The sequence below is a fragment of the Nesoenas mayeri genome (genome assembly GCF_963082525.1).
Source record: "Nesoenas mayeri genome assembly, chromosome: Z".
NCBI classification, from domain to species: domain Eukaryota; kingdom Metazoa; phylum Chordata; class Aves; order Columbiformes; family Columbidae; genus Nesoenas; species Nesoenas mayeri.
Genome location: NC_137542.1, coordinates 60,641,849 through 60,664,923, shown reverse-complemented (window position 1 = coordinate 60,664,923; position 23,075 = coordinate 60,641,849). Strand labels below are relative to the sequence as shown.

Here is a 23,075-nt window from a genome sequence, read left to right as displayed (position 1 = left end):
AGGGAAGGCAGAATTCAAGACTTTCAATACAATAACAACATTCTTCTACCACTGAGAGAATTGCATTAGCTGCCAATATTGGATCCTCACGCATATATTAGCTACAGAATAAAGATAAGGTACTTGGCCTGTGCTGTACTGGGAAGGGAGGCTCATTTGGGGGCAATAAAGTGCATTTGTTCAAAGTTCATCATTTTGAGTAAGTTCACAATGAATAATGAATATAAGATCCCTAGCACAGAAATTACCAGCCTGTGTTTTCTAAACTGCTCTTTAAAGCTATGGGCTGCTAGGAATCAAAGCCTCTTACTCTGCATAGACCAGTCACCCAGAGGTATGAACAGAAATGAGGAAAGGAATACAGCTTATTAGAGCTGCAGTCCATTTAGAGGAGGTGCTACTTAAGGGAACCTACAAAGCCACACTTCCTCCTATCCCCTTCCACTTCTGAACCGGTGGCTGTCAGGCTGACGATGAACTAGCCTGACTGACAGCGTGTTATTCTGCAGCTGGTAACTTCTAGGTCCATTCCCAATGCAACTATACATTAGCAAGTACTGTCAGCTCAGTGGAAAAGGGACAGGGATGAGCACCCACAGGTTAGGGGCAGCTGCTGCCCAGGCCAACAACATCTCAGAATTTTTAAATTTAGCAGGCAAGATCATTAGCCAGTATGTCATGTACATATTGACATTACCATCTTTGTAGAAGCAAAACCACAGTTGCAGAAATGGTATCATGTATTTGCTTCAAGCAGATACAGTTATATGCTAGTGAATCACAGAATGTCAGAGATTGGAAGGGACCTCAAAAGATCATCCAGTCCAATCCTCCTGCTGGAGCAGGAACACCCAGATAAGGTTACACAAGAATGTGTCCAGGCAGGTCTTGAATGTCTGCAGAGAGGAGACTCCACAACCCCCCTGGGCAGCCTGTTCCAGTGTCTGTCACCCTCACTGTGAAGAAATTTCTTCTCATATTTAAGTGGAACCTCCTGTGTTCCAGTTTGTATCCACTGTCTCTTGTCTTATCATTGGTTGTCACTGAGAAGAGCCTGGCTCCATCCTCATGACACTCACCCTTTACATATTTATAAACATTAATGAGGTCACCCCTCAGTCTCCTCTTCTTCAACCCATAGAGACCCAGCTCCCTCAGCCTTTCCTCATAAGGGAGATGCTCCACTCCCTTAATCACCTTTGTTGCCCTGCGCTGGACCCTCTCCAGCAGTTCCGTGCCCTTCTGGAACTGAGGGGCCCAGAACTGGACACAATATTCCAGATGTGGTCTCACCAGGGCAGAGTAGAGGGGAAGGAGAACTTCTCTGGATCTACTAACCACCCCCCTTCTAATACAGCCCAGGATGCCATTGGCCTTCCAGGCCATAAGGGCACAGTGCTGGCTCATGGCCATCCTGCTGTGCACCAGGACCCCCATGTCCCTTTTCCCTACGCTGCTCTCTAACAGGTCATTCCCCAATTTATACTGGAACCTGGGGTTGTTCCTGCTCAGATGCAAGACTCTACACTTGCCCTTGTTATATTTCATTAAATGACCCTTGAGGCACTCCACTAGATACAGGCCTGCAACTAGACTCTGCCCCATTGACCACGACTCTCTGGCTTCTTTCCTTCAGCCAGTTCCCAGTCCACCTCACTACCCCATCATCCAGACCACACTTCCCCAGTTTAGCTGTGGGGATGCTGTGGGAGACTGTGTCAAATGCCTTACTGAAGCCAAGGTAAACCACATCCACTGCTTTTAGTGAAGAGCAACTGAACTAACATTACTTGCTTCCCTGAAATCAATCTTTATTTCGCTCAGCTAGTCCAGGAAACCAGGCTGATGCCAACTTGGAGATATGGTACTACTACCTGCTTCCTATTCCAAGCTGGAATATGGAAATAATGTTGCTGTGATTGCAACAAAAGTTTAAAATTTGGGAAGTTAGAAAAGTTTTGACTGGCTGAAAAGAGTCAGATAGACAGTCTGTGAAAGCACTAATGACTTGGCCAGCATCCTACATGTTTACTGATTCACAGCTTGTTTAACTTCTTGTATATTCCTAGCCATTCCCAAAAGCCTGATACACCTCATGTACTATACAGTCATTTAATTGCACTACAAATGAGTTTACTCAATCAATTAAAAGCAGAGAACTGCTAAGATATTTACTCAAACCTTCACAAAACCAACAGTTTATATTTAAGCTCATCAAGTTTAGCACATCTGACAAATCTCTGCTACAGCATGCCAAGACCAACAATTACCCTGTCAAGTAAAGCTTTCCATTTCACTAATGAAGGCAAAAACACCACAGCAAAATCAAAGACAACAAAATGTATGTTTTTTTAAAAACTGGTTCAAAATAAACCCCTTCATTATAGCCTCAAAATAAAAAAAAAAAATTACAATAGCACATGGAATCCTTAGTAAGAGCACAAAATATGCCCACTTATTTTTGAGAATAAATCAATGAAGCACAGGTAGAATTCAACATATTTAGGTTATTTCAAAAAAATCATAGTGTGGAAAAACATGGAAGGAAAAAAAAAATAATCCCTGTAGCATAACAATAACTTTTATTTCAGCTGCTTATACTTGTAAATAAACAGCAATAAATGCCTATGGGGCAGTTTACTGCTTTGTATTCACAGATGGAAGAGGTATTATTGCTTAATTACATGCCATTTTGTACACGCATTAAAGAGCAGTTAGGTTATCCTGATGTGTTCCCCTTTAAACTTGAGTGTAACTTTAAAGTAACTGCCAATCATATTTGTGCCACTTAAAGATCAAAATATGATCTGTCAATATTATGGTCCCTCTTATCTGACATACCACAGTGGAGACTTTCAAGTCTATCAAGACCTATCAAGGATGTATCAAGACTGATAGTTTTGAAAAAGTGATAACCCTAGAGCATTTTAGGACCCAAAGCCTCCTCAACTTACAGTAGTTTGGGTGGAGTGATTAAGTACTAAAATCACATTTAAAGTTGAGTAAATACTTTTAAAAGTCCATTGTCTCACAGTTCATTGACTGTTCCTTTCCCTCTATATTGATTAGTAAGGGGCTGTTGTGGTATAACGCAAGCTAGCAATAAAACCAGGACAGCAAAAGGCTGAACTAAAGAAACTCCCCAACAGAACTCCCTCTGTCCTGGTTCCAAGAAAAACCTGAGCATAACAGAAGATCCTGACTCCCCTTAAATATGAAGAATGACACTAATGGGATGGAATACTCTCATTGATCAGCCTAGATGTCAGTCAAGCTCTGCCCCATCTCTGTCCCCCTTCCTCAATGCCTCACACCTGTGGGCAGGGCATTCACAACAGTCCTTGGCTCTCAGACCTGAGCAATTAAAAACAGTAACTCTGTCCCAGGATGTTATCTTCTTGTTCTCAAACTAAATCCAAACAATGACTGTGCTAGCTACAAAAGGATAAAGGTTTCTAAATGCATGATGAAAATTAACCCACTTTTAAACCAGCACAGAGGCTTTACCTTTGTTTTCTTTCTTGTTCTTAACTTTTCTTCTAAGAAATAACTATTGAAAGCAAAAATCCAGATGAATAAAATTTACTCTGTTGTTGTTTGCTTAAGGATGTAAGTAATGGCATTCTACTAAACCAATGAGATTTTCTATTACCACTTCTAATACTACCACAGTATAACTCACCAGCCTACCCTGTTCTAACCTTTGCTAAAGACAATGATGATTCATATGCATAATCTGGATGCACTCAAGCTGTTCACCATCTATTAGCTCTCCTTTTCCTCACAAATTTATCAGAGTCTCATCCAATTTCTACAATGTTTATATTGCCAATTCCACATATAACTGGCACTAAAAGAGTGTTTCCTAAGTATTGATTTTCCCTGCTGCAAACATGAGGAAAAGCACCATAGCTTTTGATCCTTTCTTTTCCAGCTTTTCAGATCCTTACTTGTCTCTGGTATGAAATGGACAGCTGTCTCCAGTCTATATTTCTTAACAGCTCATCAAGGCTCCTTCTGACTGTAACACCTATGACTCAAGAACCACAGGTCTACTCAACCTCTGACTATAGGTGGCCAGCCTCACACTGCTGGCTGCATCAAATCCTTCTGCTCCCTCCACTCCCCATCCCTCAGCATCCTATAACTACTGGGAAGCTGAGCAGGTCTAGTGGATCAGTCACCCTTCTCTCCGGTGGGGATCCACCCCAAACAGTTCTTACCCTCCTCCAGTGAGACAAAGGGATTTAGACAAAAGGATTATTTAGATTTCATCTTCAGCATTACATGACACATACTTCTGAAAAATCTTTGTGATGTAATATTCAGTATTTTAAGTTACTACAGCACACAGTAATTCATTATTGCCAAGCAAGCTTTCCCAAAAGCTTTTCTTGTGAACTTCAAATATTAGCAACAAAACAGGAAAGCAGAATGAAAAAAGCAACAATGCAAACAAATTCCCTTACATAAATACCCCTCCAACAAGAAGTAATGGGAAGTTAACCAAAAATAAAATGTAAAAGAGCTGTTGTACTCATGGATTACTTACCCATAAGCTCCATTACTAATCAGTTTAATTGTTTCAAAATCACTCTCCCGAGGCTTCCTCTGTAGCTTCAGTGAGGTATTAGAGCTCTTCAAAGTAAAAGAGAAAAAACAAACTTAAAGTAGTATTTTTTTTTTTCAAAATCAGGAAAAAATAAGCACCCCCAGACTCTCAGAACAAACAAACAAAACAAAACCCATAAAAAACAAACAACCCAACAACAACTTAAAAAAAAACCCAAACCAAACAAAAACAAAAATGAAAACCAAACCAAAACAAACCCAAACAAACATCCACAAACGCAACCAACCAACACCATGAACACACACAAACCACAATGCAACGAACACAACCAAAAATCAACTAGCAAACTATCAGCAGGCTGTCACTCCCCGATGAACCACCTAAAGGCTCTGGCCAGTGAGCCACACAGCTAGCACAGAGACCAAAGGGACTGCTGAAACAAAGCTGCTTTTTCATCAAAAAGAAATCTGTTGCACCATAGCTATCTGTCTGCTTATCTACACGCACAGGTTACAGCAGACAGGCATGAAGGCTGCTGGTAAGGAGCTACTGGCAATTCCTATCCAGAGTTACAGACCTCTGTGAATCCCACCAGGCACTCGTTGGCCATTGCTTTCCCACTTCAGTAAATCTGATTGTAGTTGAACAGTCTGGTAGTAACAAAATGTAGATGAGCTCCAATTCATTCAAATAAGCCTGTGCACATTTTGAACTAATGCTAGGATAGACTCTGATATAACTCAGGATATGAAGAGGCACAAAATGAAAGAGAAAAAGATGGAAGATAAAACGACAATAATTTAACCATTACAAAGGTGACTTTCACCTACTTGTGTGCCAGAACATTTCCAAAATGGAGCTGTCCCAAGTACTGCACAGCCTTTTTTCTAGCCATCATCTTTAATTAATCTTGAAGATGTAAGCATGAGTTAGAAATGGTGTGTGGGGAGTGGGAGAGGATTAAGAGGGCATGGGACTTCCAAATTCAATATTCCAAACCCACAAGATCCTTTTCGAGATGTGTGCCAGATCTCCAATAAGTTCTGCAAGCCCTAGTCAGGCAGTCTGGTAATAGTAAACGTTGAAAGCAGATCTGGTTGGAACACTTCCAATTAAATCCTCGCTAAAGAAAAGTCAGTCCAAGATTAGTGAATTTATTAATATAATGAACTAAACAGGAGCAGGGAGAGATGATTTATTAAACTGTTTAGCCCACTTGCTTGCCAGTACAGGATTCTTCCTAATTGTGTATTTATGATTTGAATGGTCCTGTCACTTCCCATGTGTGCTTATTCCACAGGTACACATTAAGCAAATGTTTCTAAATATTCATCCTGTTTTCTTTACTGATTTCATTCCATCACCTTTATTACACTGCATTATCCTTCCTTTATTTCTTCAACATTAGCACAATACAAAGAACTTTACAATTGCAATTTCTTAGCTAGTTTGCTCCTTAGATTTTCCTAAGCACTTCAGCAGTTCCTTTAAGCCTTCTAGTTACCCCTTCTGCCTTTTCTCCAGTTTGTCAGTATCCTTCCACTAAATACTGCTCAGGTCTAATACACTATTTTAAATGCATATGAACACAGCAGAATAAGAAACATCCTTCATGTCATGGCTCTGGAAGCCTTTGTAGGTGGCATTTTGCCAGAAAACCAGAAATTATCTCAAGATAATATGACACGGACCAGAGGATGGTGTCTTTTCTATAGCGTATCACAACTAGTTTAACAGATACCATATGCTCATATTTTAAACTCTACTAACATTTGTAAATACCTGTAAAGTACCACTGCATTACCTATGCATCCCCTAAAACTGCACTTGCTTTTTCTATTCATTTGCACTGAAAATTGACACTAAATTATTAGAACACCATTTACTCTGACTGAAACCTGAGGTGTAAGAACCAACTTTTAAAATAAGGATTTAAATTGAGATCATTTAAACCCACAATATTCAGCCCAAGCAACTCTGCAACCTAGTTTTTTTTGCTAACCTGAACAAGCATCTGACAAAATATTACTGTATGATACCCATTGTTGTAGTCAAATATTTTTGAACACAGATTCAGAAGAACAATGCACAATCTTCCAGATTGCAAACTAATTTTCTGAATCCAGGCTATTGGCTAACTTGCTCCTTTCTTCCTTGTCTCTTCACTGGATCTTTTCAGAGTCTCTCAATTTGATCATTAGTTGCCTCTGTAACTGGACTGTTTTAAAAATGGTTTACAATACTTGATTTTTTATGAAAGTGTTTTAAAGTGCTTCTAAAAGAAAAATACATAATTTAAACAGAAATAAAGGAAAGAGTGGTGGATTTTGTGGTAAAACAACTACCACAAGGTGAACACTAATGTGGATCTTGCAGATAAAGCATCATTTAGGTAATTCGGTAGAAAGTTTTGTTCTATTTTTTTTTTAAGCTTTCTGTCTGCTGAGCATCATGTCATTACTGTGAGGATTAAACACTCTTCTATTCTATCCCTTTACACATATCAGGAGAAAATACAATGCAGGAGGGGAGCAGGGAACATAACAAAACACATTCATTTCTCCTTGCTCAGACTCAGCAAAAGCAGCAGTATAACATGGAAACTTACGTTTATTGATTCATCCGTTACCAGAGTTTCTGCTGTCCCACTGTCACAGTTAGCTAGCTGAGCTATTTCTGAAAACAAAGATTAGAAATTTAATTTTAAACTATTACAAATACAAAAAAATCTGAGAAGCGACTCTTTTATGGAATACTTAATAAACGTGATGCCCTATCTGTAATACTTGCTAAAAAACTTTTAAGGCATGTTCAAGCATTTATAAAAAAATCTCACCCAGAAAACAAAGACCTGCTGTTCAATGCCTACATAATCTTACACTGAAGAATTCAAACAGCCATGAAGCAATGAAGAGCGATACTGTTATCACTGCTGAGACATGGAAATTGTGAGATCTGGGTGTGATCAGATTGTTAAGGGAAAAACAGCACTAATCTGCAAAAAACCCTGAGGATCTTACCCCCTGAATGGTTAATCATAGAATCATTTTAGTTGTAAGAGATCCTCACAAGCATCAAGTCCAATCATAACCTAACTCTAGCACAAAAACATGTCCCTCAAAACCTCATCTACACATCTTTTTAACACCTCCAGGGATGGTGACTCCACCACTTCCCTGGGCAGCCTGTTCCAAGGCCTAACATCCCTTTCTGTGAAGAAGGCTTTTCCTAATCTCCAATCTAAATTTCCTCTGGTACAATTTGAGGCCATTTCTTCTCATCCTATCACTTGCTACTTGGCAGAAAAGACCAACACCCTCCACGCTACAACCTCCTTTCAGGTAGTTGTGCACAGCGATAAGGTCTCCCCTCAGCCTCCTTTTCTCCAGGCTGAACAGCCCCAGTTCCCTCAGCTGCTCCTCATCAGACTTGTGCTCCAGACCCCACACCAGCCTCACTGCCCTTCTCTGAACTCTCTACAGCACCTCCATGTCTTTCTTATGATGAGAGGCCCAAAACTGAACACAGGATTCAAGGTGCAGCCTCACCAGTGCTGAGTACAATGGCACAATCACTTCTCCAGTCCTGCTGGCCACACTATTCCTGATACAAACCAGGCTGCTGTTGGCTTTTTGTTCACCTGGGCACACTGCTGGCTCATGTTCGGCTGCTGTGAATCAACACTCCCAGATGCTTTTCTGCCAGGCAGCTTTCCAGCCGCTCTTCCCCAACCTATAGCACTGCCTGGGGTTGTTGTGATGCTAACCATTTCCCCTTGGATTATTTGGGCTTCCTTCTGCTCCCCATTCCCATCTTCCAGCTCAGGGGGCTGGGTACCTGGAGCACAACTGTTCTGGCTATTAAAGACTGAGGCAAAGAAGGCATTTAGCACCTCGGCCTTTCCATCATCTTCTGTTACACTGTCTTCCCCTCCATCCATCAGGGGATGAAGATTCTCCTTAGCCCTCCTTTTGTTGCTGATGTATTTATAGAAATATTTCTTGTTCCCTCTTACAGCAGTAGCAAGGCTCAGCTCTACTTAGGATTTGGCCCTTCTAATTTTCTCCCTGCATAACCTCACAGAGTTATTGTATTCCTCTTGAGTAGCCTGCCCCTTCTTCCAAAGGTTATAAATTCTCTTTTTATTTCTAAGTTCCAGTGCAGCTCTCTACAGCCAGGCTGTCGTCTCCCCCGCCGGCTCGTGTTCCAGCACACTGGGACAGCCTGCTCCTGTGCCTCTAAGGTTACCTTGTGAAGACAGACCAGCCTTCCTGGACTCCTTTGTCCTTCAGGACTATCCCCCAAGGGACTCTGACAACCAGCCTTCTAAACAGGTCAAAGTCTGTCTTTTGGAAGTCCAAAGAAACAGATCTGCTGACCACCCTTCTAACTTCTCCAAGAATAAAAAATTCAGTCATTTCATGATCTCTTTGCCCAAGGTGATCTCCAACTGACATGTTGCCCGTGAGTCCTTCTCTATTTACAAACAACAGATCCAGTGAGGCTCCTTCTCTGGTAGCCTTGCTAACCAGCTGTGTCAGGAAGTTACGCAGACTCCAGGAGCATCCTAGACCGTTTCCTCTCTGCTGTGTTGTATTTCCAGCAGACGTCTGGTAGGTTGAAGCCCCCCATAAGAACAAGGGCTAGAGATCGTGAGACTTCTCCCAGCTGCCTGCAAAATATTTCATCTGCTTCTTCATCCTGGTTGGGTGGTCTGCAATAGACCCCCACCGGGATGCCGCCTTGTTGCCCTTCATCTTGACTCTCACCCATAGACACTCTACCCTATCATCACCCTCATCAAGTTCCAGGCAACCAAAACACTCCCTAACATACAGGGCTACCCCACCTCCTCTCCTTCCTCACCTGACCCTTCTGAAGAGTTTGTAGCCATCTGATGCAGCATTCCAGTTATGAGAGTGATCCCACAGAGAGCCACAGTAGGCGTCATCTGTGTTGGGACTCCTCACAGAGCAAAAAAGGTTCTAGTTTAGACAGTGGTTTGTATCTTCTACACAGAAATGTTGATATGCCTAATAGAACAAGCTAAAACCCATCTGCTTCTTAGAATTTTGTCACCCTATGCTGCAGAGCTCCTAAGCCCATCCTGTTCTTTGGGGCCCAGTAACTTAGAATTCATCTGGGCAATAAAAGCTACACAGGACTAGAAGACCTCATGAAGCTCAATGATACTTTAATCATACACAAAGTGAATTATATAGTAGATATAGCCAAAGATGTACATTTTATCATAATTATGTGCTGGCGATCAGAGACAACACCACCTGAAATTTGTAAGATGCACTTTTATATCAGGACTATTAACTGAATTTATTAATATGAAAAATAATTGAATATTCACACACAGTGTATAAATGGATTTTTCTATAAAATAAGAAGTTACCACTACAAGCGAAATTCTGCACAACACGTGCTGTAATCATTAAGAGCAAATTAACCACGCAGATAACTCTCTGTTGGAACAGCTAAAGATTTAAGGAGTAACTATTATTTGGAATCACTATCAAAACCACGTTTGTTAAGTGTAAGAATCAGAAATAATGAAAGTGTCACTTCAAAAAACAAACATATCTTTAAAGTGTCAGAGAAGCTAAAAACATTCTAAAAATCCTGAATATCAAGTCTATAATGCAGTAAATGTATCTCCACTGAGAACAAAACAACTTAAGAACAAAAACAAGAAAAAAAAAAAAAAAGACAGTCTAAGCTAAAACGATACAGGGCAAACTTGAAACTGGAGCAGACTTACCTGGCAGAAGTCACAGTTTTGTGAATGTGGGTTTTTTATAATAGAAGTGTTGATGAAACCTTGCATGGGTGAGAACCAAGCAAGCTACAATAATATACTATAATATACTTTGACAGCCTTCTCAACTGAATTTATTCTCATGAACAGCAAATTAAAAAGAGCCATTTTAAAAGAGAACTTTCACAAAATAACCATTATCTGAGAAATAAATTTTTTTTGCAAGCAGTAGGTAGTAATGGAATGGAACCAAAAGTCAGCTTTCAAAACAGGGAGCTATGGAACCATTTTGCAATGCCTGAAGAGATTTTTAAAACTCATCCAAATACTATTAAACATCTGCGCTTTTTCTTTCATTGATTTAAACCATTTTCTGAAGGCTCATGATTCAAAAAGGTAAAGATAGCAATCTAAAAGCCAGGGGGAAAAAAATCTCTCCCCAGGGAACTCTTCAGAAATGCAGCCACCAGTCTCTGATAAGTGATGAATCTGTTGTGGTATTTCTTTCAGAACAGTATAAATTTATCTGGCATTATCTCCAGTAATGCATGCATCATTTCACTCAAAGACACTATAGCTATTGCAGCAAAAAAAGGAGGTAAGTAGAGAAGGGTCTAAAGAAGAAGGTTGCTTTTCTCTGCAGAGGAAGTAAAATTCCCTGCATGAACATTTATGAACAATGAAGACATAATTTAACAGCCTAGTTGAAAATACAATTCTGTGTTTCAGGATAAGTGGTGTTGCTGAGGTGGGTTTTGTTTGTTTTGAAAAATCTGGTCTTCTGCTATTTAAATATTTAAAAATATTTTCTGGGTTTGCATACAAGGAATTTAAAGCTCTCTCAGAAGGATGATCTTCATGTAATTTTTTTTTATAGCAATGGATGCAGTGTTTCCAAATAATTCTCTTTGTAACTGATTAATTCCATGGCATAAATGCATAGTGCCATTATTTTATTTTTGCTTAGGAAATGTCCTTGTCTATAGAGGCACCAATAAACTAAAACCAGATCATTTAAGTTATTGCACAGTCATTTATACTGCTTATAAACATAACTTTTTGTAGGGAAGAAGGAAAGAATTAATACAAACCAGATGGCCTATATTGTTCGATCACAAATCTACATACCCATTAACCTTTAAAATGCTACGCAAAATAATTCAATCACCCAAATCTCCCACTGCACTAAAGGTCAGTAATCCATACTTCAATACACCCCTCAGTATTTACCAACAAACCACACAGCCCATTTTTCCCACAGAAAAAAACCCACATCCTGGAATGCTTCAAAGTTTGTTATATTCACTAATATCCAATTTATTAAATGTAATTATGTGTCCTAGATGAAGTACACTCAGATAAAACAAATATTCTAGACCTCTCCCACAATAAACTGTTCAAAAAACCTACAATATACTATTAAACTTAGGGAGTGTCAGATTCTTGAGTTGTGCTGAGGAACACTTTCATGCAAGTGGTCAGAAAGAGTCAATAAGTAAGATTAGGTTCAAGTGGCAGAACCAGGGTCAATAATTCTAAACTCTCAACCCACACTCCAAATTAAACCTTGCATACTTCATCAGTGAAGAATTTATGAATTGTCAGTCTGTGCCAAACCAACAGCTCTCCAAATCCAGTAGGCACATCTTTATCTTACAGAGAAATAAGCTACTTTTTCATCTTCTCCAGTGCCACATGGAAAACAATATTTATGTATATTTTTCCAATTTGTCTTGTATCTTTGCTGCACTCCAAATCCAAGCAAAAAGTGTCAAATCTCCTTCAATCTGTATCGCAGATAAAAATACTACTAGATTTAGATGAAGAATTTATTCTGTGAAGAAGTGGACCCATAACAGGGTTGACTTTCTTTAAATCTGTTAATATAACACGAAAGTCACCTGTAACAATATCCAGCCTAATAGATCTAATCAAATTCCTGGCAACATCTGGCAGTTCTGAACTTCAAACACTGCTGAAGTTGACCAAAGAAGTTTACCTTTGACATTCTCACAGTATACTACTCCTTTGATTTAAAGAAAAGTGATCTTGCATCATAAGAACTAGTTTTGTTTGGGTTTTTGTTTGTTTGTGGTTTTTGTTTTGTTTTGTTTTTAAAAAAAGAGTTGTTTTGCTTCTGTTTTTGTTTTTTCTATTATTTTGTGTCATCAAGTCCTACAACTCCTACAGATCCTCCTTGTTCTGGGTCATAACACAGAAGACAAACTAAATTGCACTAGGTAGACTAATTTTCCACAATTGCAATTCTGCCGATTTCTACCAAGTTGTAGGACTAGTTCTGAACAAAATGAACCAATTTCCATTTGTCACCAGTGACAGAACCTGGTCTTAGGATGGAAAGGATGGTCTGGTTAGAAGATAGAAATAACTGTAGTTTTCCCAACACTATTCTAAAAATGAGAACCAGGCAAACAAAAATTCTGCAAAGATAATACCTCCATGGAAACTCAAGTTCTCCCTACAGAAGTCCTTAACATGGACACATAAATTGCCCAGGAAAATGAATCTCTGCAGTTTTAATAGGAACACTGGATATTCTTCTCAGATATGGGAGCCTGGGGCCACTGAAGGGCAAGTAACAGCTCACCCTGGTTTCATTTATACCTATGGCTAGATAACAGTCACCATCAAATTATGGCAGTAAATTTCAGCTAGAGCTGAAATAAGAAAGTTGCATTGTCAGGCTGGAAGAAGATGACGAGTATCATTGACATGGTATATTTGTGAATGATACAACAGAAGAAAAATCTCAGATGGCCTTTTTAATGCTTTTGAGCTGTGAGAGAACTGTGAGGGTTAGCAAATGCTCGTTCTGCTATCATTTTTACTTGGACCCTTTTCAGGTACACAGAGATTACCAGAATGATTAAATGCATCGAGAAGGAACATCTGGGAGTTTAAAGCTGGACCAGGAGGTGCCCTTACCTTCCAGAGGATCTTTATTTAAGCCCAGCTGGCTAATAATATATCGAGGTATGTCTGTTTTAATGCCTTGTCCCTCTTTAGCATGACCTTCAGCTGCTTCCAAAAGATAGTAAAATTCTTCGGGATCAAATTCCTAGAAGAAAAACAATCACCATCATTCTCTCTGCAGAAGCTGAACTCTTAAAATCAAACATAAAAACCTTCCGTTGCTTCTTTGATGGCAAATATTAGACATTTCCCTTATTAAAACCAGTACTTCTTTATTACTAGTAGTCTATATTACTCTACTACAATTCTTACACACTGTAACATGCCGTATGAAATGAAATTTCATACCATTATTTCAGAGCACTGCTTTATAAGACTAGTAAGTTCTTTGCCCTCAAAATGTCCCGTACTCAGAGTGAAATGACCTACAACCAGCAGTGATAAGATTTCACATACTGAAGATACCATCTCCCTGCACCTACCTGCATGCAGAAACCCACTACTGAAATAAAGAAATTACATAAATATATTGCTTTCCACTTTTACTTATTTTGAAGTATTTTAAAACTATATATATATATATGTACTATGTTTTATGGAGAATGTAATTAAATAAATCACTAACTTTAGAATGAAGCCAAAATCATAGGTTGCTGAAAACAACATTTGAACTTCATTGATCCAATTATTGCAAATCTAGAAATGAAACATCCTCCTTTGGGAACCAACTATATTACAACTATCATTTATACCATGCCTAAAAGACAAACAAAAATCCCAGACACTCAACCCCCCAAAACACTACTTATCCCCCAAGTCCCTTGGAAATACGTTTACTTTACTATCTTGATATATGATAGAAATAGGAAAGCCCTGAAAGGAACAAGGAAGTTTTTAAATAGTTGTATGGGGTATTCTTTTCTCCTTCATCTACTAGTATGAATTAATGCTAAAATATCTGTCATATAGACATTACATTCTCAAAGATGCTTGTGCCAACCATAGATCACAACAGTTGCAATTCTTAACAGAGTGAGAGCCAGCTGGAGTCATGAAACACTTCTGTAACTAAATGGACTTTTTGCCAGAGTAAGTCAGCTCTGTCAAAAATATCTGTGGAAGCCAGGCAGACTGCTCAGCTAGTTTGCTTCTCTGCGGGTCATTTCATGGCCTGCCATAACTCCAGGAGCCTTTAGTCTGCATGTTGGGTCACAATGCTCATGTCCTAGCTCCTCAGCCTACCCTGGACTTGGGAACAAAACATCCCAACCTGGAAGATAGCTTGAGAAATCAGGTATCTTGTTTCATTCTGGAAGTATTGAAACTGCTATGGCTACCAGAAGGAGCTGGCAAGTGCATCTGAAATGAGATATCTTCGGATTTTTCAGTCTTGCGGAAACAATCTTAATTTTTCATTTCTCATGAAAGAATTTCCATCATCTCCAGCCTACGCCAAAGGATTTACCACAAACCCACGAAATGCTGAAACTCTCTTATGTAGCCCAAAGTCTCAGGATGCTGCTACACTGCCTAAAAATCTGAACAGAGTAACTACGCATTACATGGTGTCTTAACCCTACTCCTCATCTGACATGCTCCCCCCAGCTGTCTCTCTCACATCTTAACCCTTGGCAATGAAAAGCACGACAACATGTGTGCCAAACCTTCCTATCTACCTTCATCAAAACATCATCATCTCTTTACCTGCTGCAGTGGCAAACACATAGCTTCTCCATTGGCTAAGTCAAGGTAACTTCAAAACAGATACTTTTAATAATCTGAATATGTATGTGTGTGTATCTCCAAATATATATTGCGTATACACACATATACATACACATGCACGAACAACTTCCAACTCTGTGTATCATTTTTCATGTGCAAGTGAAGAAAAACTTCCAGTATTTGGCAGTAGCTTTTTGGCACATGTAAAACTGCAACAGCTTTATTCATACCATTATCAAGTGAATAAAAATAGGAATTCACATACCATGAACACCAGAGCAAAGATCAGCATCAGAAAACTGACAGCATTACTGCCTGGTATCTAAAACTTCTCATGACAGAAGTGCTGGATTTATTTCCTAAAAATCTACAAACTTTCTTACAGAGGCTGAAGTTTTCCATATTTAGTATCTATTTCAGACAGACATTCTAACATGTTAGCCAGCATTATTCAAAAGTTTCCATCAGGAAGCTATGAAAAAGCAACAATATTGTTTCTGTAAGATTACATGATTCCAGTGATGTTTATGGAGTATGCTTAATACTTTCTTCCATGAGAAATGTATTGTTTTCGTGACAGTATGCCTAAATTTGTTCAAGCTGCTCTCCTCTTAAGAAACATACTGTGCTGAATCGTTACATTCCATCTCAAATTTCCTAAAGATCCTATTGCAAATAAGAACTGGGGAAACTGTGCTGGTTTTCTCTGCAATTGCTCCTCTGAAACTGTGAACTAAGAGACATGGTCACCTCCTGGCCTTGCAAGATTGTCCTTCCACTTGCATCAGCAGGCCCAGCAAAAGGAAGGACACTGGATGCACAGCAGCTCTACCGTGACGCACGGTAAGGCAGAGGAAGTGGCCTGGGATAAAAGCCCAGAGGCAGAAACTGGGAACTAAGTGAATGGAGATTGGGGCTTGCTAGCTATAAAACCTGGTGTTTAGGAGAATTAACCAATGTGTAAATACATCACTAGGAGAGAACCTGAATTAAAACCCTTGAAGATGATAATGACACTGGGAGTAGGGGTAGGTGGGAAAGAGCCAGTATGTAAGGAAGAGAGGGACAAAGCATCACAAAGGAGCCTCAGTCTATCAGTTCACAGGATGTATTTAAGGGCATTTTTGGATGTGTGGTGACAAAAGGGTGCAAATCAGAAGGAAGACATCATATGATAATTGGGTTAAGAGCTGGACAAGGATTATATGAACCCTGGGAATGGAACAGGGAAGATCACCCTAGACATGGAATGAGCATTTCAGTGTTGAGGGTGAAGGAGTAATGCAAATTTTGCTTGATTCAATGGTAGAGGCAGGAGATTCTAAGGTATGCTCTGCTCTTCTCTAAAGCCTGCCTTTTTTCTTTTTTTTTTTTTTCCAAAAGCTTCTCTTTCATGCTGATTCAGAGCACATAGCTTATTTTACATTCCTTCTAAACTGCAAATCATGAACAAACTGGGAACACTGAGACATGGTGTTTCCAAAACAAAACAGAGGCAGCTCTCAGAATGCCAGTGGCTGAATGAGCCAGGTTGTGGATTAACTGTGCTACACATGAAGAGACACAGCACAGAGCCAAAATCAGGTTGGAAAGACTCAGATTCAATGCCATGCAAATGCAGTTATGACACTTCCAATGCTTAACTTAAGTCTAGCAGCAGGTTAGTGGCTCCCACGTAAGCCTTGCCAGCCTCAAATAGCTGTCTGCAGCATCAATACTGTGATCCTGGTATTGGCAAGCAGAGTGGCTCAACAAAGTCAGCTCCGGCTGCCTGCCAGGTCTGTTGGATTCAGACTGGCACTTACATGGTATTTGGGTGTCTATGCTGTCCTTCGGAGTACACTGTGTTCTGTGAGGGTTTATTAGTTTCACTGCAGAACGCAGGCTTGCTGGCTCTGTGCGTAGGAACGACTTCCTACACCTGAGCCACCGCAACGCCGCCAGCATGTGCAGGCAAAGCAGAAAGACGCCCACATGGCCTCTCACAAGCTAGCCCACTCTGGCAACATCAGTACAATGCTCATGCACCAACAGGTTAACTCCTCTGATCCCCAGTATAACTCAGACTATATATGCAGATACTCTAAACTCTCTGCTGCTGTTCTCCCCAAATCAGGTATTGCAGAGCTGACTGCAAGCTGCTTGTAAGTCCTGGCAGCTGTTGAGTGAACAAAATGATGAAACTTGTAAGAAGAAGAAAAACAACAGGAAAACCACCAAGCAGTTATGATTCCGGAACAGTTGTCCCAAGGGAATAGCAAAGTCTAACAAAATAACAGAAAAACCCAACTGGTTTTGAACTGGAACTTCCTCAACTGATGAAAGGGATTCTATAACATAGTATTTGCAACAGCAGGGAACCAAACACAACTGTAGGAGGTCCCTGCCAGTCCCATGTTCCTGAAATAAAAGCAGAAAGGATCCCACCAACAATGAAGCCCTGCTCATTGTTTGACGTGTTTCAAAAAACAGCTGTAAAGGGCCTTGAAGATTAACCCAGAAACTTTCCTATACAAGTGAAAAACCTACTTATAGTAAGCATGACCTTACCAGGCATTCCAGTAGGCGAGCAGGACGAGCAATAACTATCAGGACTTTTCGGACAAGTTGCTTAATAAATGCCAGTTCTTCACTCTCTGATCGCTCTTGAGCCTAAGAGATAGAAATAAAATGATAATGAAACAAACTGCATTTGAGACACTACTGAGGAAAGTATATTCAAACCTTTGAAGCATGTACTTGAGACAAACACCAGGACAATTTCAAGATGCCAGCAGAAGTAACAAGGATTTGAGCAATGCTGTGATTTCAAATCAAAGTAATTCCATTTGGACAATTCTAACACTACAACAACAAACCAGAAGTGTCTACAATAGACATAATACTTACTTTTTTTTTTTTAACTTACACAGTATTATTATCATTAGCTTTGCAAAAGGCACTACATTTCAATACAAACATATATCTCTCCATATGTACAGATGTGTCTCAATATGCTGATAATTTTAGGATGAAATGAAAACTGACCTAAGTAATGCTAATAAACATAAGCGACTTCCATGCCAAATTGATACTGATTTCCTATGGCCACATATCATGCTAAAACAACAATGACATACATAGATAAAATTATACTTGCATAGAGGTTCCATATAAAGGTACACATTGAAAGAAAGACCATGAAAAACTGAAAAATTGTACAAGGATGACAACAAAGGAGGGGAAATGCTACAAAAGAACACATACAGGAAAAATATTTCTAGAAGGTTTGGTAACATTTGCACAGTGGTCTGAGCTGCATTTCAAATTTCTTTCAAATGCACCCCTCTAAGAACAAATGATATAATTTAAGGACGCTAATGAATGCAAAGAAACCATATCACTCTCCTTCTAATTAAAAAAGCCTAATAGTCCTTCATTCATTTATCAAAGCATTTATTTGTTCTGAACAGTAGAAACTGTGGACTTCGGTCTTTTCTCATATCTTGCTTATTCAAAACCACAAAGACAATTAAGAAACTAACATTTTTAAAGTGATTAACTTGTACAAATAAGGACTTTTCATATAATATTATATTTTTTGAAGTTAAAATAACAAACTATGAAAATATTAAGCTAAACATTGTTTTCAATATAAGCACTACAATTTTAAAAACACCAAATATTTGAGAAGAACTAATCTGGGAAGTTTAAAGAAGGAAAAAAGAGACAGAAATACTATCTAGGACTCTGCAATAGGCTTTGGAAGAATCTTAACTGGACACAAGCATTTGAGTTCTGCACACTATCAACCAAGTCCAAAGAAAACACTTGTGTAAACAAAAGAATCCATCTGTAAATGTAACGTAAAGCACCTTTGTACAGCTTTGGGAACACTCAGGTGCATACATGAATGAGAGACTGAATATATGTAACATTTAAGAGAGGTGAAGCAGGAAAGCATTCAGGTCTGCTCGACTGTGACCTCAGAATTTTAAAAATGTTGGTTGAACCAAATCTCAAGGGAGCTTTCCCCTGATTGTGCAAAGCAATTGCAACATGTGAGGCAGAAGGAGGAGATGCAGATTTCTAGGGAACATCGCAGCTGGGAATCGACAATAAATGGATCACATGAATCCAAAGCACAACTGAGTGCCTGTAACTGAGTTTTTACAAAATAAAACTAGCATCACAGCACATGACAAATTGAGTGTTTCTGCCTTTTTAAAGTAATGCACTGCTTTATATGAAGACTGGAGAATAATCTGCTTGATTTTTTTTTAGCAGATTGAGTGATTTAAGTGAATGAGCAAACATATATTCTAAACTCTACTTACTGTGTAGCTGTTTTAAGTGATACGTTAACAGTGATTAACAGCGTTTAGTGAATTTTAGCTTAGGCGTGTTTCCTTGTATTTCTACATTATCTCCAGTCAAGTGGCCAGCTCGGCCTGCACTTTGGCATCATAAAAGCATTTCACAAGAAGGTCACTAGTTCAAACCTCCTTTTGACAAGTAAGCAAGCCCTAAGTATTTTCTTTTTGAAAAACATGGTTTCGATAATCCAAAAATAAATCACTTCTGTCTTAAGCTTTGCATTGCTTTATGAAGAGAAAAAGTTCAAAATACAGCAGTTGCAGAAAACCTAGTTACTGAATAGAAGTTAACAAAAAAGCAGCACAGGGAAAGAGATGGAAAAAAAAAATGTAAAAAAAAAAAAATCAACCAAAACCTTTAGCAACTGCTCCTGCACTCAAAAGAAAGAAAAAAAAAAAAAGACATAAATTAAGACAAGCACCGTATCTCAGCATCTCGGTTGGAAAATTTCAAGTCAATATAAAATCTGCTGCTCTATCACATTAAATGTGCCTCATAATGTGCTATCAAATCCCACACAAACAAATGAGTACATTACATTCTGTACTCGTTGTTTTAAAAAGGATACATTAATAAACTGTAGTGACTTCTGTCATAGTGCATTTATTTTGTCAAGTTATGAGTTCTTAGCTCGTTTAGCTGACTGTTCCATAGAAGTTTCAACACTTTTATAAACTACATTATTTCTGTTAATAAACAGTTTAATTATGAAATGAATATTATAAATATTTAAATAAATAACCTCCAGCTAATGGAAAACTAAGGGTTGCCGTCTGCTTTCTCAACACAGCAGGCAATTAGTAGGGTTGATAAAGTGGAAAGTGTGTATGTTTCCTCATTTATCCACAGTAAATGGAATAGCAAGCCTTCTCATTTAGGGTTTATGCACACACTTCTGTAAGCAATTTATAACTTGCACTGCACGACAAAATGTTGTTGTTTCTGAAATCTTTACAACCCATCTATTTCAAGCTAGTACACTACGATGCCTTTGTAGTGATCATTATGTAGACTAAAACTGTGTGAATATCACTTTGACAATTATTTGAATGAATAGTCACGATGATGTCCAGACAACAACTCTTAAGGAAACGGATTTAAACAATTTTTCAAGTAAACATAACAGTGGTCTCATGGCTCATACCTCTTGTAGCAATTTGTCTAATTTCTGCTGTAATTCAAGGAAGTATCGTGACGTGATGAGGCCCTGGCGGGATTTATCCAAACAATCTCGAGCCAGTTCTGTGATCTGATGGTGGGTAAAACTGAGCACTCCATCTGCCAGGGGAAGGACGTTCTCTGGACAATAATTTGTTATAATGTCCCGAAGCCTCTCTTCCATCTGAGCTGTGGCCTATACACAGATACATGATACATTAAATCAACTTCACATGAAACTAACAGCCACAGAGCTTATTTCCAATTCTGCAGTGGTTTTGTATTGCCTATGAAGTTACCTAGATGGAATATATGAAACGAGTGAAGCAAAAAAGCAAGCAAACAGAAAGTCAAAGTGACAGGTGACATTTCCCACATTACCAGTCCAGAAAAGCAACAGCCTTACTGTTCTACTACACAGATCCTTCCCTTTGTCTGCCACTAGTGATTAACTGTGACAATCACTAAACAGAATCAAAGAACACTCATGACTTTACAACTTTAAGTCCAAGTAAAAAATATAAAAAAAAATAGCTCATGGAGGTCTACTTTGTTTTGCTAAAACTGCAGATAATACAGGCTTGAGTATTTTCCTCACTTTCATAAAGGTTATTCCACAAAAATATTTCACTGGGCAGAGTTTGAATGAATATTGACTGATTAAAAGCACCACAGGCTCACAGGTCTTGTCGGATGTGTCTGCAGGTTGCTCAATGTGTCTGTTTTACAGAACCAAGCACCTGGTTCTCACAGAAATGCAGATGCTTAAAAAAACCTTAAAAATACTTTTACTGTTAAAAAGTAAACCCACGTTTCTTAGTTTACATCTCAAACACACACGAGTGGGTTGTTCAGATTGCTACTCAGTAACTCTGCGAATCTCGACAGATCTCTCTTCATATTTCTACGAAGAAACACGAAAAAAATTCTCCTATTTTTAGGTACTTTTTTTGAACAATATCAGCTTTACCTCATTTTATTTTCCAGGGGTCATCAAAATCCTAGGAGCAATGGAGTGCAGTGCTTTGAGCTACACACCTGCACCTATGTCTCAGACCTTTGGACACGATAGTAACATGTCCTCATTTGGTACCTCATAGTCAAACGCCCAGAACTGTGTACTGAGCTTCACAACTAAAATAAGTATATAACGAGTGCTGAGGAAAAGGAATAAATGTCACTAAAGGAAGGAATTTGCAGGTATATCAGCAAATGCTGCACAAGATCTAGCAAAAGAAACCATTTCTGTTTTACTAGTTCAGTATATGTTTGCCCCAAGTACACATCACCTATTAAAATTGAATGTACTGTTGTTTTCCAATCAGTAGAATATATTACCAGGATGATTCATTTCAAAACCAGTTCAGCAGCTTTGCCAAATGAATGTCCAGTTCTCAGCAGGGCTTTTCTTTATTGTGATTTTATCTTTGTAATAAGAGCCTGGTGATGCTTTATGAAAGCCATTACAGGGCTGGATCATTAGCTCCCATAACAAAAACACCACTTACTTAAAACCTATGTAGCCTATCAATTTAGATACTGGGTGTCTTAAATATAATTCATTACCTTTGGGAACCTTTCTTTGTAGACATGGTTCATCATAATAATTTCATTGTCACAGCAGGCAGGAGAACGTCCAGGGCTGCAAGCAAAGAAAATTATCCCTTTAAACTTGTCTCAGCATGAACTACAATTAGTAGTTATTATATTTTTGTACAGTTTATTTGTAACAAAAACTCAACACAGACTTCACTAGAAAGGTACATTCTCTCACCAGTGGTAGACATGGTTCCTTTCTGCTATTTCTGACCAACCCTATGAGAGAGTTGGGGTTGTTTGGCCTGGAGGAGGGTCCTGGGGAACCTTACAGCAGCCTTCCAGTGTCTAAACAGGGCCAGCAGGAAAGCTGGAGAGGGACTTTTTACAAGGGCATGTAGTGACAGGACAAGGGGTAATGGCTTTAAACTCACAGAAGTTAGATTTAGATTAGATATAAGGAAGAAATTCTTCACCATGAGGGTGTAAGGCACTGGCACAGGCTGCCCAGAGCAGCTGTGGATGCCCCATCTCTGAAAGTGTTCAAGGCCAGGTTGGATGGGGCTTTGAGCAACCTGGTCTAGTGGAAGGTGTCCCTGCCCATGGCAGGGGGTTGGAACTGGATGATCCTGAAGGCAGCTTCCAACCCAAACCATTCTATGATTCTATGATTAAAGTCCTTGACATCTAACTACTAACTATATTATTTTCTTAGTCTGTAACCACAGTTCAGGATGCAGGCAGTTTTGCAACAATCCTGAACATAATCTTTCTCTAAGAAGGGCAAGAGAGATATATTTAACTGTTAATTATGGCTATGCCCGCCTCTTTGAAGGTTACAATCAATATAGCAAGACTTGACTAAGAATTCTGTTCGCTGCAAGTGAAAAAGTTGAGAAGAATGAGTATTTTTTTAAAAACACAACATTAAAGAAACCCAAACCAATTTATTTTGCATCTGACCAGCAGATAACAGCAGCAACTTCCTACAAATAATGCCATACATACGTATGGTGTCCCTCAATG

The 23,075-nt window shown here is 39.0% G+C and overlaps 1 protein-coding gene across 1 annotated transcript in view; it reads right to left on the bottom strand.

Annotated features, from left to right (window-relative positions):
• The window catches only part of MAST4 (microtubule associated serine/threonine kinase family member 4), a gene marked incomplete at its 5' end in the record, with an annotated part of 306,989 nt that overhangs the window by 36,060 nt on the left and 247,854 nt on the right, over nt 1-23,075 (bottom strand). Inside the window, 6 exons of the mRNA XM_080362738.1 lie at nt 4,553-4,638; nt 7,182-7,249; nt 13,287-13,419; nt 17,550-17,651; nt 20,500-20,709; nt 22,080-22,155. Coding sequence (XP_080218864.1) covers nt 4,553-4,638; nt 7,182-7,249; nt 13,287-13,419; nt 17,550-17,651; nt 20,500-20,709; nt 22,080-22,155 — 675 coding nt within the window. The remainder of the gene's footprint in view (nt 1-4,552; nt 4,639-7,181; nt 7,250-13,286; nt 13,420-17,549; nt 17,652-20,499; nt 20,710-22,079; nt 22,156-23,075) is intronic.